The 17,185-nt window shown below is 42.3% G+C and overlaps 1 protein-coding gene across 1 annotated transcript in view; it reads right to left on the bottom strand.

Annotated features, from left to right (window-relative positions):
* grin3a (glutamate receptor, ionotropic, N-methyl-D-aspartate 3A) overlaps positions 1-16,504 on the bottom strand; it is a 42,423-nt gene extending 25,919 nt beyond the window's left edge. The window contains exons 1-2 of the mRNA XM_076758994.1: positions 15,064-16,504; positions 6,461-7,206 (exon numbers count right to left, since the gene is read on the bottom strand). Of these exons, the coding sequence (XP_076615109.1) occupies positions 6,461-7,206; positions 15,064-15,825 (1,508 nt within the window). The 5' untranslated portion in view covers positions 15,826-16,504. The remainder of the gene's footprint in view (positions 1-6,460; positions 7,207-15,063) is intronic.
* Positions 16,505-17,185: the final 681 nt, after the last annotated feature.

Below are 17,185 nucleotides of genomic sequence, written 5' to 3'. Positions count from 1 at the left end.
GTAAAGGCTAAGGATAGTGGCTCTGTCCTGCTCTGCACGTGCAACCAAATTTGTTATCAGAGATAGTGTTAAGTTTACCAAAGACACTGGTTAGTCCATATCCGTGAAGCCTTTTCTCTTCAAATGTCAAAAAAGTTACATACTGTTTGAAAATATAGAGTACACACAATAAAGCATCGTGCTAACCTGCTGCTTGTCCAAGTATGAAAAGCACCTAAAATATTTAAGCAGGTAATAGAATTAGTTAGAATGAAGTAACAGTCTGATCTTACATTTTTCATCATGTTGATCATACTTTCAAGGACTAAGACACTCTACATTTCAGTGCAGGAACAATGCTGTTTTGAATCCAAATCATCTACTCGTACAGCAGTTCAACAGTACTGAAACAAGATAATCCTGGCTCCTAGAGGATGTTATTATCACACTATAACAACTAAATGTTGGATGAAACAGCAATCTGATCATTTAAATACTTGAGCCTTTCATAGCTTGCACATTGCATAGAGCAATATCACCTGTGCAAGTTGAAAATTGGGCCAATTAGTGGCCAAAGGAAAGGAAAGGACACTAATTGGATTCATCCTCTTGAGAGCATGAATGTTAGATCCCTGTTACATTTTATGTTATATTCTTTGTATAAAACAGATTTTAACATTTCTTTTGAAGGAGGATATTTTGTTCTGAAGATTGCAAATTAGTTGCGTGTAATTGTAATTTATGAGAGGAAAGAATCTTTGCACATACAGTAGGACACAGAGTTTGCCATTGTAATGCTGTACTATAGCCTATAAAGTGTCCCTTGCAGCTACAGTATGTCTTAAACAGAATGCTACGTGATGCGCCTTGAAATAATTTTCTCAGACGGCTCAGCAAATGGAACCCAGTGATAAAAGAAAAAAAAAAATCTCAATGTGACCATGAGGATGAAGCGCTTCCTGATCCTTATTGGATTGAAGCCCGAGACAGCAAATGAAGAGAGATGGACTGAAAGTAGTAATAAATACATAAATCAGCCAAGCAGAATAGCCAGCAGTAACTGATTAACCCTGTTTGAAATAAAGAATAATTAATCATCTGATTTCTCATAATGGAATGCTAATCTTCCGACATTATTAGATTATCTTCGTTTCATTTTTCATTCATACCATCCATTATTTATTTCAGTGTATCCAGTCTATAAATATTATAAACATGCAGATGAAAATTGATCTGGGGACATTTTAAATTTTCCGCAGTAGCCAGAATTGGCAAGATTCCCTTGGAATCATTTTCAATTGGGAACTAAAAGAATTCAACTTCCGTACCCTCAGGCTACTTTAAAACACCGGCCAAACATTACACCACAACAGGCTAATTAGTTCTCCCTTCAGAGCTTCAGCTTCAGAGAGTTCATACACACACACACACACACACACACACACACACAAACACACACACACACACATACATGTCATGCTAATGTCCTCACCACACATTTCAAATGATAATGATAGTAAGCAAGGAAGTTGTACATGAATTATGACCTTGATAACCCTGATCCCCTAACGCCCAGAATAAGTGCTTTATGTTGACTAATAAATAACAAACATGCTTCTAATATGCATGCCAATAAGCTGCTAGTTAATGATGAATATGTGTACCTTAATGTAAACAATTACTTTCATTATTTCCTCATATAAAATCTAAAGATACATATGAAATTATACAGCAAGAAGTGACAGTTTGGCAATTCTGAAAAAGAAACCAGTTGAAAACATGTCATGTTGAGGTCAGCTTCTGCAGTGAACTGTTGTTCAGGGACATCTTATGTTTCACTCCTTATATGATTTGTCACTTACTGAATGAGAAGAAATGCCACCAAACACCAGCACAAGTTGGACCAGAGCAAACCAAGTGTGTCAACATGCTTTTCTTTGTGATTAAGTCTGATATGAGGGTCCTGGTGTATGTTGATTAATGAGGAACACACACTTATTGCTCTCAATTTCAAATTCCCCTGTAACATACCCCTCATCCAATACATATTCACCATCCATATTCACCATGGAAGTCCCTTATCTGACACCTGCTCTCTAGTTTGATCACATAGCCTGGAGGAAAACATCTGGGTGAATATCTGTCCAAATGTTTTTGTTTTCATGGTTTTGCTCTTCAATTTTGTGTAGCTGTGATGTGGATTCTGTTGTACCAATTAATTAGTCCTTGATCTATTATCCTTGATGGCTTTTCTATTTTTTTGTGGTTCTTTAATTGTGTAATTGCTTTGCATAAATCAACATTTTTAAACCTTTTTGGGCATTTAAGAATTTACCTTGTCAACATTTTCAAGCAGCCTTTAACTGCCTGATTTTTCTCAACATCTCCTAACTTGCTAGGTCACGCTGGAACTGGTTTAGCCGGTGGTTTCTTCAACGCCTCACCTGCCATAATCCCCTATGACAGACGCTTCTATATATCATCAGCTATTCCCCCTTGTGACTGGTTGATGGCTTCGCCAGCGACTCTGCTCTACAATAAGTCCATAATAATCATGCGATATACCCCCCGGAGGGTCTCAATGTCCAGCTTGAGAACAGCTACAGCCTCTCTGCTGCTCATCTGTCACATGCTTTCTGGCTTCAACACCATTGTGGTGACACCCTCCAGGTCAACTCATCCACCAAGCACCTGATACCACAGCTCTCACACGAAACCAGAGGCGCTCCTCTCACTACAACAGAAATGTGGGAAATGACTGAAAATGACAGCAGGTTCAACACGTACAAAAAAAAAAATCATCGGATATGAAAAGTTTAAGACCTGCAGGTTCGCAAGAGGAATCACCAGATGATTAACAGGTATAGGTGGAGGAAAAAGAAAATCTACTAATCTACTGCTATTTTTTTGACAAGGGGGTATCGCTCTGTGGCAAGCTTGTCACAACTCGAGGCCAAAAAAAGACACCAGAGCTCCGCTTCAGGGGTCAGAAGCCAAAAGGGTTGGGAACCACTGGTTTCCATGAGCTGAAAGCTTGTTAGCTGAAAGGTTGAAACTGCTATCTGGATTTTTATCTACAAAAAAGAGGGGGGTTGGGGGGTCTTTTCACTTCTTTCATTTCCATCTGGTAATGACGTGATACTGAAATAATGCATTTCATGCACAATAGGTTTTTTAAAAGCCTGATGAATAAAGGCTGATTGTCACTAAAGAGGGAGGAGGTATAAACTTGTCATCATCGGTGTTTGAGAAACATTCATTGTGCCATTGTGCGCGACAGGACGTCATTGTTTTGAATCAGCTTGATCTTAGAGAGGCTGCGTTAACAAGACCTGCCAAAGGGAAATGCAGCTTCTGGCACGACAATAAAAGTCACATACGCGCTGAGCTATAGGGTTGTTGAGTGATGATTTTCTAATTGCTGTGACTAATTAGTTCCATGATTTTCTTTGTTGCTGCAGCGATGCGAGCGTGTCACTCCAGTTGTACACACTCCTCCCCCAGAGCACCTATACAGTGCGACTGCAGCGACATAAACTGTACTGAACAACTGTGATTAGCTGCTCTACATGAACACCTATTTGTTTGATGTGATGTGATTATACATTTATTCAACCAGTTCTTAGTCACCTGTTTTTTAAGCATATATAACATAATGTTATATATGTTCATTTTACAACTTTTCCTTTCAAACAGTTGAAACAGTTCAACATCATTAGTACATATTCAAACTCACTGTGCTTATGAAAAGCAGGGTTTAAAGCTAAAATACTGTATAAAATTAAAATAATACGGGCCTGTGGGTTAACATCTCTCTAAAATCTTGCCATATGCTTTCTGTTATTTTCCACATTTGCATCCACCTCATTCTCATCCACAGGTCCCCAGCTGAACTCAGACTTAATAAAAACAGCATTATTAAAGAATAATATCAAACTTTAATGTGTCTAAGCACTTTTCCTGGTTCCAAATGTCCAACAGCCCTGAAGCAAAATAAGTCAAAATTGCTTTCTAAATACAATAGTTTGATTTTCAGCAATTTTCATGTGCAAATATCATCTTATTCTTCTGCAGAACTTGAGGACCGCCAACTGCGACCTCCAGCCTCCACACCCTCACCTCATTCATGGTCCCACTCTCCCTCAGGCCATCCCTGAGCCCCCTGCCATTGTGTGGAATATTGTGATTTAATGAAATCGTCAGGATGTTTAGCACTCTGCCTGCACTGCTTGTTGACAAATGGCATGTGCTAAGCAGAAAACAAGCCATGGAGTAATCCCACTGCAAGTCACTGGCAGCACATGAAGAAATATCTATGAGACCACAAAAATTAGTTGGTTACTGACTTCTTGGTGAGAAGAAACACCCACAGGTGGTGCTGCTTGATACAGGTGGAAAACAGATACATTTGACTCGTGTATCTGACCACTAAACTACCCTGCCTCCACAATCAGATTAAGGATAATGTCAAAAAGAAAAGGAAACCACTGACATTGTTCGACTGCACACACAAATATATTTCATAGTATGCGGAAGAGCATTTAATAGTAATAGATGACGATCATGACCCTGATTGAATTTATTGCCAATCTCTATAACCTAGACAGACACACACAAATTGGAAAAAGAACAATAAGTCAACATCTATTAATCCCAGTAGCCTGAATGCGAGGCGGCAGTCCAAACAGTCCCACAGCTTTACAGAAACTGAATTACAAAAAAGGAATAACACTTCGGAAAGAAAACAGCCTTTCTATATCTTTGCAGGTTACATACAAACATGCGTCCTTTCCTTTTCCCCAGCATCCACAGCTTTTTATAGTATATCGTATATTGCTATCTAATACCTACAGATTTCCCTGAGCCACGAAAATGGCTGACTGTTTCCAAATCCCAGGAGTGCATCACAGCGTAGATTAGACGTAGAAGTATTAGAAGTATCCAGGATGGGAAATTAAACCTCTTCAGGTAAATCCCCTGCCTTCCCAGGGTCAGCGACAGGGCTTTTATAAACCTGGCAAAAGGTCCTGTGACACCTGCTCTTTGTTCTGTGATATGTAAAATACCGATGGACTAATCAAGCAGCTTAAAATGAACCAAAAAAAAAAAAAAAAATGTAAACACAATCAGAGATCTCCTCCGGCCCGTTCAGGCTCATCACGCTCGTATAATTATCTTCCTGGGATGATCATTCTGCTGATTCAGGTGTTTTGAGTGGAATCTCAGCAAGAAAGGTCAAACTCTTATTGTAATGCAGTGGTGCATGATCACACACATTGCCTATATCTCAGCAATATAAGTAGAGTGGCCCAGCTGCAGATTACTGCGCTGCTGCTAAATGCAATTTATCACACGTTATCATTTTACCACACTGCCACAGTTATTGAGTGTATGTAGGGTGCGTTCAAATATGGTGCTTGCCCTCGCATGCATACGCCTGTGCAGATGTGTTTCCATGGAGCTGGACTGTGACCAAACATTTGCACGACGTGAGAGAAGTATATTCTCGAGCAACAAAAAGATCATAGGGGAGGCAAAAAACAAGCAGGCAGCAGAAAGGCCCAAAGGAACAATACAGTGGAGAAACAGGGTGAGAGACATGGATATTTTTTGCTTTGATACTGATACAGTATACTGTATTTCATACTGTTGCATGTGCAGAATGTGTATATAGATTTGCCACCTGATTCTGCAGTTCTCCCCAGTTATACAGAGTATTATGGCACCTTTCAGTGCACTCTTTTCCAGGCTGCAACTTTCCTGCTTCAGTTCAGTCACTGCTCTCATCAGCATCATTTTTTAATGTAACAGGAAGCTGTTTTCAGTGAAATAGGTCTAACACCCCATTGTATGCTCCCTGGACAACACCACACAGCAGACAGACAAAGTCAGCTTATAGTTTACATTTGGCATTTAGCAGCTAAAGAGGCAGACATTTCCCTCAGGAGTTGGTGGAAACCAAAACAGACCTAATAATGGAGTAAAAATTGGACGAAGACTTTCCAGGTGGCCAGAAACACAACCCCAAATGAATGTTAATGTTCTTCTGCCTGTGTTGAATGCCTAATATGCAACTGTATGCAAGTTTCTCATATCAACAGTTAGGCTTTGTCAGTGTTGTGTTCACAGCCTGTTTCTGCAAGCCTCAAGTGGCAGAAAAAGAAATAATCATTTCAATAAAAACACTTATTGTAATTTGTGGGAAAATGGCCTGAAATATACAGAACTACTACTGAGCCTCAAACCTATCACTCTCCTTTCCCGACCTTGTTTATGTTGCCTATTTTCACTCTGTTTTCTGGACAGACATGCATAAATAGATGTCATATTGCTGAAAAAGATTTTTATGCTGCAGAAACATCATCCTCAATCATCAAAATTACATCAACAGAACTCAGAGTTTGTGGTCATTCCATTCATTTTATGAGAATGTGTGTGTGTGTGTGTAATTACCATATAAGAATCGACACTGATTCCCTACCTTGCCAAGTATTCCCCCGAGCTGCCGTTTCTCAGTTGTACATCCATACAGTTAGTAGTCCCAGGTATAAGTGCCAGGGTGGGATTCACTTGGGCTGCACTGCCCACTGCTCGCGCGACCAGCTCCACTGAGTCGTGGACGTAGTGATCCAGAGAAGGAGACCCCATGACCCCGTGTGCCAGTAGCCCCAGGGGCAACCCCTCTGTTCTCAGCTCGGCCACATTCTGGCTGTCCCCCAAAATCCAGTGAAACTCTGGGAGCATCATCCGACTGGCCAGCGTCCACAGACGGCGCACCTCGCGGATCTCGCACCCAAATGTCAACAGTGCTGTTGTGGATGAAGGTTCTCGAAGGGCCTCCAGCTGCCGCATGAGAGCTTGCTGCTGGTCTGATTTAGAGGAGGAAGTGGACGAAGAGGCAGAAGATGAGGCAGCAGAGGAGAAATAAGGTAAAGACGACAATGGCGATGACGCCTCTGCTCCTGCTGAGAAACCTGATGCCACTCCTGAGTATGATAATGAAGATGAAGACTGTGGTGAGGTTGAGGCGGGAGCTGTCAGATTGACAAGAGTGCCCAGGTGGAAGCGAGTGTTGTTCTTGATGAGGATGAGGAAGTCACTAATGTCCCATTCCTGACAGAGCAGAACACTGATGTCCCACCAGCCATTCATCATCAGCAGGGAATAGAGGAGATGGGACGGTGGGGCCTCCATGGTCCGCATCGCCATTTGGAAGTGGAGAGGATTCTGTGGAGAGATTGTAAAAGGGGAGTGGGTGTAATGGGAGATGATTGGGCAAGCGGGTGTGAAAGGTTTACACAAAGGAAGAGAAAGGTTAGGAAGGATGAAAGTGAAAGACAGAGAAAGAGAGAAAATTGGGTGGTTTGGGAATAGGGAGGCAAAAGATACAGAGAAAAGAAGGGAATGAGTGCAAAGGGGGAGAGATGAGGAAGATTTAAGAGACGATGGAAGAAAATAAATGGATGAGACATGAGGGAAGGGCATGGGGAATGGGATTGGAGAGATGGGATAGAGATGAGGGGCAGTTAAACAAATAAACAGGAGGAAATAAAGTGAATGAAAATGTTCAGGTGATGGGAGCGATAAAGAAGTAGTGACCGGGGGGGGGAAAGGGTCAGTGAGGGTCAGTTGGATTACACAGAGGGCAGAGAGATAAAAAAAATTAGACGTTGGTTCCAAAGGTTTTTGGAATGAAGGGTATATTGTAAGAAAGGAAGAAAGGGACAAACAAGATGAAGAAAAAGGGGGAAAGGCAAAATAAGGACAATGGAGGGATGGCGGAGGAGCAGGTGAGGCGCAAGGTTAAGAGACAGGGGAGAAGATGAGAGAGGAATATGAACAGGAAGAGGGGACACCAGGAAGGAGAAACAGGCGTAGCAGTGCAGAGAAGAGAAAAGGAAGTAAAGAAAGACAGAAAGGTTATAAATCTAACAGTAGGAATTACTTTCTATCACTAGCATTCAATTTGTTCCTCGACAACAAACACAGTCTGTTAGATATAATGGATTTCAGCCTCCACTTACCCGCTCCCATGAATATCATTATTCACATCATAAGAAATACACTACATCTACTTTTATGTGCACCCTATTTGTATTTTAAGCAACACCTCAAACCTGAAGAAACTCAACGGCAGTCTTTCACACGTGGTACTTTCCACATAATTGAATTCACACCTCCGATCTGCAAGTCATAAATTTCATCAGTTGATTGATGAGGCGTGGACAGATCAATGGGCAGGGCATGGCGGTGGTGTGTGATTTCCACCTGGACCAGGAATGATAAAGTGTGTGGTCTCAGAGCGCTGTAAGCCACCAGATGGTTAAACGCACCAGAAAGACACTAAAATGAGAAACTTGAATATATGCTTTGTTTTGAAATTTTGAAGTTTTATTAAAAAATGTTTTGTATGTTCAGATTCCAACATAGATCTCACTATAGTTTGTACGTAAAAGGCTGAGTGCTTGCCTTGTAAATTGGGGAATGGGCTTCCTGTCAGCAATGATTTAAATTGGCCACCTTCACAGGAGAAAAACAATATATTCTGTTAAAGTACCACAGAGGTGGTGTTACGTGTATTAGCCAATCAGTGGCGAGCTGCGCATTCTTTATATTGCTGCTGTCCATTTTCCAAACTATGTTGTAGCTTTTAATATTGATTTCCTACCTTCCAGGCTGCACTCAGTTTCACTTCATTTCAGTATGTTAAATCACCTTTGAGAGGCCCTAAATTTGCTTCAGATAGCTAATCCGCAGCGAAAAATCCATTATCCTTCTTTATTTTGTTGGTCACAGTTAATATTATCATTGCGTAAGGTTGCAAGCAGGAAAATCAAATCAGCAGACAAATGATAAGCAAATACTGACACTGACAGCGTGTGATTATGTGACAAGGCACCAGTAGCACAAGGAAATAATGTCACTTAACACGACTATAATTAGAATTCTTATAATAACACAAATTACCACGTATAGTGTAAAAGGTCATATTCGGTCAGAGGGAATTATTACCCCATTTTCAGGACAATGTTTTGGTTTTCTCACAGCTTTGTTGCCTTAGTTTGCTGTCACTGCTGTCACCAACATCGTTTCCTCACACAGCAGGCAGTGTTCAGTGAAGCACTCGGATACATCCACTGTGCACTATTCGCAAGCAACAAATGGCAGACAGACACAGTTAGTAACCAGCTGGTCAAGTGGAGCATTTACGAGCTAAAGAAACCGTTCACGTTCACATCAAGTGGCCAGAAGCGCTAAAGTGACCAGAAACGCAGGTTTAAATAAATATAAAACCTGAATGATTTGCAGCTAATTGGCTGAAACAGGCAAAACCACCGAATCAGTCTCCCTCAGACCAGCACAAACCTACTGTACACTACAAATACAGAGCGCTGCACTGACAGGATTATAAACCAGAAGACCAGAGCAGATACAATATGAACAGATGACACAGTCATTCCTGTAGTACTTTAGATAAAATTAAATAGGCCAGATCAGGCTGCATGAGCTGCCAGATCTGCTTCAGAGTACCTTGGCATACTGTACCCAGCACACAACATACCAGCCACCCAGGCAATCAATTAGTCATGCATTTGCTTGCATGCACTCACATACTCTCTCTCTCTCTCTCTCTCTCTCACACACACACACACACACACACACACACACACACACACACACACAGACGTACACACACTTAAAAGGCCCTCAGCAACTCTGTTTAATTGACTTTACAACTTTTACACAAGCTTTGCACTAAAAGTCCATTAGATTAGTCTATTGGTTAATTTCATTTATCCCATTAATCACTCTACCCAAAAGGCATGCAAATAAGACAATTACTCATCTGATTATTGCATATACATGGATGGATTATGGCTGCAACAAAAGCACCAACAAAAGCAATACAATGTGTTTTATTTCAGATTCAGAAGTCCCGTGTCAGGGAAAGAAATGGTAATGCAGTCCACAGGGCATCAGACCCTCACCTCCTCTCATCCCTCAGGAGGATTGGAGGATTTATTCTCAGCTGCAGCACTTCTGCACTGTGATCACCACAAATCTGTAACCCTCTCTTTGTTCCTCATGTAAATAAACAGGAAAGATTTTGCTAGAAAGTGCGACTGCCTGCTCTCTTACATAAATACAGAGGTCTGCTGCTTTCGATGCACCAGGAAATCCCAGCTCTGTTGTCACTGTGCTCTTTCATCACTCTTCTCTCTTCAAATATATATTTTTTTTCTGTGATTTCCACCACCAAAATATTATTTGCTGTGAGTTTTTATTCCAAGAAACTTGCAGCCCTTGCTGTATGGTAAAACTGCAGGGGCTGGCAGAATCATGAGCCTGTGGACAAATCAAATAAACTAGTAATGACTTGGTTATTAATCTTTTCTTGATTCAATGACGCATTGTGATTTATTTCTGGTATTTTATGACATATGTTTTCTTTTGTAAATATATAGAACACAGCCCTGTCCTCGGAAGAATTTGCAGAGAAATGTTGATTTTGCAAGAAAAATAAATTGCAAATGTTGCAAAATATCCTGGGGGGGTCTCATTATTGTTCCTTTCATAGCAAGAAATCCCTCCGGCCCCAACCCATAACTCCTTGAAGACCTACCCATAGGTCTTAGCCAGTCATCCCACTGACCTCCTTGTGTCAATGCCAGCAGTATTTATGAAGGGACAAAACTCCCCCTGTAGTCAGCAAAGCCCTATCATTCATCTGTTATCTCCAGACAGATGCTGAGGACATAATTACTCCAATTTCCTGATCAGCATAATCTTCAAATTAATTTACCAGCATGTAATTGAAAAGATAATTCCAGGCTTACAATGTGTACCTGTGTACACAAGTGTGTGTTTTTTTTATCTTCTCAGTACAAATATTCATGACAAAAACCATCTCTGAGATATTACTATCATCCCTCAAACCCTTAGCCTGAACTCATCGTGAGCTGTAAAGAATTCAGCTACTTATTGACATATTGACAAGTTTTCCTTCTTATATATCTGGCACACTGTATGAGTGCGTATGTGAGGCAGCTAACACATCTACCACAGAGGCTGCACAAAACGATCCTGAAGAAGGACTTTTGAAGACACTACAATGGTGGCTCATTTTCAGTTGCTGCATGCCGAGTAGAGGTTAGTACGTCAAATGCTGCATGTCGGTCATATGATTGTTTTAACAAGTGACTGATTTTCATCAGTGCTGCTGTTCTAAGGATTGACATAGACCCATTTGAGTTGTCAGTGATGTGGGGCTGAATTAAAGGGCTGATTGTGATAGCTGACATTGACAAATTATGCTTTGTGGAACTCAATACAGCCATATTGTGAGACAGTCTTTCTAAGTCTTCTTGTTCCAAAGCCTGTGACGTATTTCCGGACTCATTTAAACCAATGGCTTCCGTCTGTCCTGCTAAAAACATGTTGAGACTGCAACACTGTATGCACCATGAATTGCACTCATGTGATTGTTAGTTGCACATGCACAAACTAATGCATGCCAGCACAACACCACCATAACATTTAGACCAACACCTGTCCGATACTGTCTGTAAACGCTGAACATGATAAGCTGAGCAAAGGAAGGATGTGTTACATACTTTGGTGCATTTAATTAGATTGTACAGATGAATCTAGTGAGCTGGCAACAGGGATACCGCATGCCTCTCTGTACTTTATATTGCCTGCCTTCATGTTCCACTTATAGTTCTGTGTTTATGCCCGACAGAAGGGCCACACATTTTAATGCAAACAGCATTCATTTGTAGATAATTGCATGAAGTAGCAACAGATATTTACATATATGCTTCAAGATACTGGTGAATATGCTCTATCTATTTTCCACAAGCTTTAGGGTTGTGGGCCAGCATGGGGTAGATTTCCACTTCAAAACTAGGTTCTCCTATCAGAGACAGTTGGTCTTTCCCAGGGAGTTTCCTTTCTCAAGGAGTTTCTCAGTCCCTGGCCTTTTATATGCTAAATTCTCAACTCTGTGCTGCTTCCAAAACCCCTCACCACCTACTCCCAACCCACCTAGTCCCTGCACTCTGGGGTCACTTCATCCTTTGGTCCATAAGCTCCATATTCTCATGCCGCAGTCACATCATTGTCACTTACATAACAAACTGTGGGCAGATTACATTATCAAAGGCTGCTCACTGATTCGTTATATTATAATATTATATTTCATTTCCAACAGGGAACTTTCTCTAACCTTAATTTAATAGGAATAAATAACACAATTGTCAAATGAAAGGTCATCAAATAAACGCTGGTGAGATCCTCTAAAGACATCGAAATGGTTTTCATATTTTGAAAAGTCTGCTTTCAGAGAAACTGCTGTCAGCCTTCAGTTGGGATTTGATAGTAAAAGTAGACTGAGTCAGAGGGGAGTTAAGCCATTTCTCAAAAAGTCACACACTAGCGCTGCACAAACTGTTTGCATGGCTGTCCATTTCCCAGTCAATTTTTCTGCCTGTTCATCCTCAAATCCAACCAACCAACCAACCATCGACCGGCCTGTCCAAATGCCCATCCGTTGATCCACCCGTCAGTCAATCTGTCCTTGTTAGTTGTTTGTCTTACACCTGTTATTTCACTTTTAAGAAGCAGTTTGGACTTCAAACACCTGCTGACTACTTGCAGCGCAACGCTTCCTTGTGCACAGAGCAGGAAATTAGATATTACCCTGGAAACGCATAGACACACACACACACAGACACACACACACACACATTCCTATAGCTCAGTCGGTGGCAAGTGTCCCAGAGCCCTTCAGTCTAACTAATGGTTCTGATGTGTGTGTCTCTCTCTCTCCCTCTGTGCGAGTGTTGAAAAAAACAATGATCTTCTTTGCCCCTCCCAGGATGGTTGTGTGTGGAGAGACAAAAACACACACACACACACACACACACACACACACACACACACACACACACAAAAGCAGTCTGACTGCTGACTGCTAGTCCCTACTCATTGATATGCAGTAACTTCCCTGTTAGTGCCACCTAATTAAAGTGGTTTACAGTGCATAGTTACACTCAATCATTTTCTGTTATGTGTCTGTGTGGGTGTGTCTACTTGTACTTGTGAAAGAGATTTCTACCTGCACACGCAAATACACACACACACACACGCACACGCACACGCAGCAGGTGTCTTTTCCAGAGAATGGTTATTGATGAACCATCCCAGTGATTAATTTAGAGTGTTTACACTTTTGAGTCATTTTCTCTCTCACACATTTCAGCTGCAAACTCTAGTGATAATCTTCAATTTGTATATTTGGCACAAGAACAGCTTTTTTTTTTCCTCAGCTTATGAAATTGACTAAGCTCACACACTGCCTCCTATCAACCGTCAAGGTTGATTTTCAGTAAACATGAGGGCGATCTTTCTCTAACCTGAACCGAGTAGTTGTAGTTGCCTAACCATAAATCCATAAAGGATACAGACCATAAAATGATGCCTCATTTTGGAACAGTTACATGGCTTGTTTTGACAGCCGCCTATGCTTCACAGCTTGTGTATTCTTAAGATTAAGGCTAAATTCTACAGATGGATGGATGCCAATCAAACACTTCAATTTAACCTGAGTCACTAAAGAGTTAATTATAAAAAATGGTACGCCACCATTTCTCAAAAAGTCATGCCTACTTTTACAGAATGACAAAAAGAAAGAAAAAGACACTGCCCATTGGTTTAAAAAATTATAATGCCACTGCAGATTAGAAGTTCCTATAATGATGGTTTCCTGCCAAGTGAGTATATTGTTAAGTAAAAAGAAGTGCACATGTACTGCAGTCTCGCCAAAGCTATAGTGAAGTCATTTCAAGAACAAGTGGGGAAGAACAATTTTGCCCCCATTGGAAAACTCCTTCAAAATCTCCTCGCTGTGCACTATTCAGTGAGCATTCACCTCTGGAAATGGCCAGGTGCCAGAAGTAGTATTGAACTTGATCTCGATCTTTTGGGTGGTTCTGGATACATGGGTTTTCTTGTACAGACATAATATTAGGCCAAAATCTGGTCAGGGCTTTGACTTTAGATTGATTGATGGCGCTACTCAATGCAACCACTGGGCCATTTGAATTAGCCTCCATCACATGTCAATATAAAGCATGATTACCATACATAAGCCTGATAAGGGGAGGTTTATCCTGCTTTTGATGGAAGGAAATAAATTAAATCAATACTGCACATGTCAGCATGACTTCCATTTATCTTAAGCTGTACTATTGTGTGTATGTGTGTGTGTGGGGATTCAGCTGTCCAGGTAGTAAGTTGTCGAAATGAAGTATAGTACGAAATTGACTCTTACTCCACTATACTGCTCTGTCTATCTCCATGGTGCTGAAACTCTGCTTCACGTATACACCGTTGAATGCTGAATACCAACAAAGCGTTTGTTTATGCACACATACCTGAGGGCATGTGCTGCTGGGTGCACGTAGACTTCAATCACATTTTTTACTTGTAACCTCGTCTGTAAACGAAGAGTGAATGCACTCTCTGCAGACACCCAGTGCATACTGTAGATTGCAGCACCATGGACAGAGCCATCTTGTGCTCTCTTCATGCTCCTCGCAATTTTTGTCTCTGTCTGAAACAACCCCAGCTTTTCTCAATTTGGTGCTTCATGTGAAAATCAAGAACATCTGCCACTTAAGCGTCATTTGGGCCATTTAACAAAGACTGCTGAAATCAATACTGAAAAGAAAGGGCTTTGAGGAGAAGAGGGGGAAAAAAAGCAAAAACAACAGGAGGAAGTGTCTCCCTCATCCAGCCTCTGTCTCATATCTGGGCCACTGATGGTGAATTAGGCCATATCAATCCACATGAACTCATTCTCCTCACGTATTAAAACTGAGAAAATCCATTTTTGCCATCATATATTTTGTTTGTGTCAAGTGAACATAAGTGACCTGAGGTCATTTTTCTTTATAGAACATCTGCTACACCTGTGCAAACTCGGTCCACTGCAGCTGTGCACCGAGGTGCAGTAATCAACAATGAACAGCAGTTCAAATGCAACTTAGGAATAACTTTTTCCTTTTTTTTTTTTTTTACCTCACTGTTGCGCGTAAACTCCCTCTGTACAACGCTGACTACTGGCACCTGAAGCGCAAGCGAGACAAACTCCAACTTAACGAGCTCGTCCCGGTTCCGTGGAAAGGCGATCATGGCGGTAACCCCCTGCACGATCACGGTGTGACACACGCTCTCCACGAAGGACAGCGGGTCTTCGTTCTCGGGGCTCCCCGCAGAGGAGGAGGAGAACGCGGGCAGCTCGCCGAGTCCGGACCCAACGGCCATGACAAGCTCCAGGGATAAATTGTATGGCAACAATCCGGCCCGGTTGAGAGCCTCGACCGCGAGCAGGACCGAGTCTCGGGGTGCGAACACGCGGTTTTCCCTCGAGGTGTTTTCCTCCCGCTGCCGTGCCTGGCTCTTATTCCTGCTGGACCCCCGCTGGCTATTAACGGTGCCTCTAGTCCTGAGGCTTCCATATCCAGGCGCACTGGCACTTGTTTTAACCTGCTTTTCCAACTCCACCCGCCGCTCCCCGCTCCCACTCAAACCTCGATCGGTGTCCCAGTCCTCAGAACCGCTGCCGGCGGTGGAGGAGAGCAAGCGAGGCTGAACGTGCAGAGCCCCGACCCGAACCGTGTGGCCGATCCGTTTCAGCACCTGGCACGGCTGCGGGTGCGAGTGAGCGCACGGCGGGAAAAACACGAGAGCGCACAGTAGTAAACATAATGGTGGCGAGACCCCAGTGCCTGCTCGAGCCGCCGGGCCATTCATCATCATCATCACCACCGTCTTCATCATCCGCGCTCCACAGCTGCACCGGATGCCCCGTCCACCCACAGAACGGCCGAACACCGGGGCCGCTCCGTTGGTCCCCCTCCTGGGCCCCTGCGTGTGGCCCTGGTGCGCCGCTCAGACCAGCTGCAGCCCCCGCTCCAGCTCCGGATCCAGCTCGCGGCAAAGTTGTGTGTTTCTCCACGGACACAGACAACAGGCTGCTGAGGCGCGAGATGAGGCACGAGCCGCGCACAAGCAAAAAATTATCCCCAAAAGTGCTGCTTTTCATCTCAAAAGATTTTCATCATTCAAGCCTTTTGATTACTAAACAGGTCGTGGAATCAAGCAGTAAAATGTCCGCATATTCCAGTGGCAGAAAAAAAAAAATATGAAGCAGAGTGTGTAGGCAAGCCCAGAGGAGGAAATGTCGAAAAAACAGGTTAATGCGCATCAAACACATTCCAAAACAATGAAATCCACCACTGGAAGCATTTGATGGCTTCGAAGGAAAATTATCCCATTATCATCCAGAGCGCAGGAGCCAAGACAACAGTACTTCATCCCGGTATGAAAAAAAAAGAAAAAAAAAATGTTTTCCCCCCTTGTTAAACACCCGAGTAGAAGCTTTCCAGAGCGCGCGCGCTGCTTGGCTCGAGTCAACCTCTGTACCGACACTTGTACCGGCGAGACCTCCAGCACGAGAGCGCGGTCCTCTGCGCACGTTCCAATGAGATTTAACCCCGTCCTCACTTTACCCCCACTTCACCCCCTTCAACTGTGTCAGCGGGACAGGCTGTGAATGAATAAGCTGGATAACGCAAAACAAGCAGAGACACCACTGAATAAAAGAAAAGAGACAGAGACAGATCAATGGATGCAGATCTGATCATGAGATCAAGTGATTCTAGCTTTACAACCCCGGTGTAAAAACACAAATACAACATATGCTCGATTGAAAACAGTACAAAGACAATATATTTAATGTTTGACCTCATGAGCATCTCTGATATTTTTTTTATTATCATTATTTTAAATATATGCTTAATTCTGAATCTGATGCCGGCAATATGTTTCAAAAAAGTTGGGAGAGGAGCAACAAAAGACTGGGAGAGACACGGAATGCTCCACACCTGTTTGGAACATTCCACAGGTAAACAGGTTCATTGGTAATTAAAATGTGCCACAAGAGCCACACATGAACAAACTGGTCGGTATGTTGATTCACAGGTATGAATTAATCACTAGATGATGATTTACTAATATATTATCTCCCTGCCTGTTCTCTAGTAACTCATCCATATCGTCCATATAAGACCTGTCAAGTGTCACAGTTATTCAGGAATTACTCACAAGTGATTCAAGAATTAGCAGGTTGTTCCTGAGT

Source organism: Chaetodon auriga, chromosome 19 (assembly GCF_051107435.1).
Source record: "Chaetodon auriga isolate fChaAug3 chromosome 19, fChaAug3.hap1, whole genome shotgun sequence".
Lineage (NCBI taxonomy): Eukaryota > Metazoa > Chordata > Actinopteri > Chaetodontiformes > Chaetodontidae > Chaetodon > Chaetodon auriga.
This window is presented reverse-complemented; position numbering and strand designations above follow the sequence as displayed.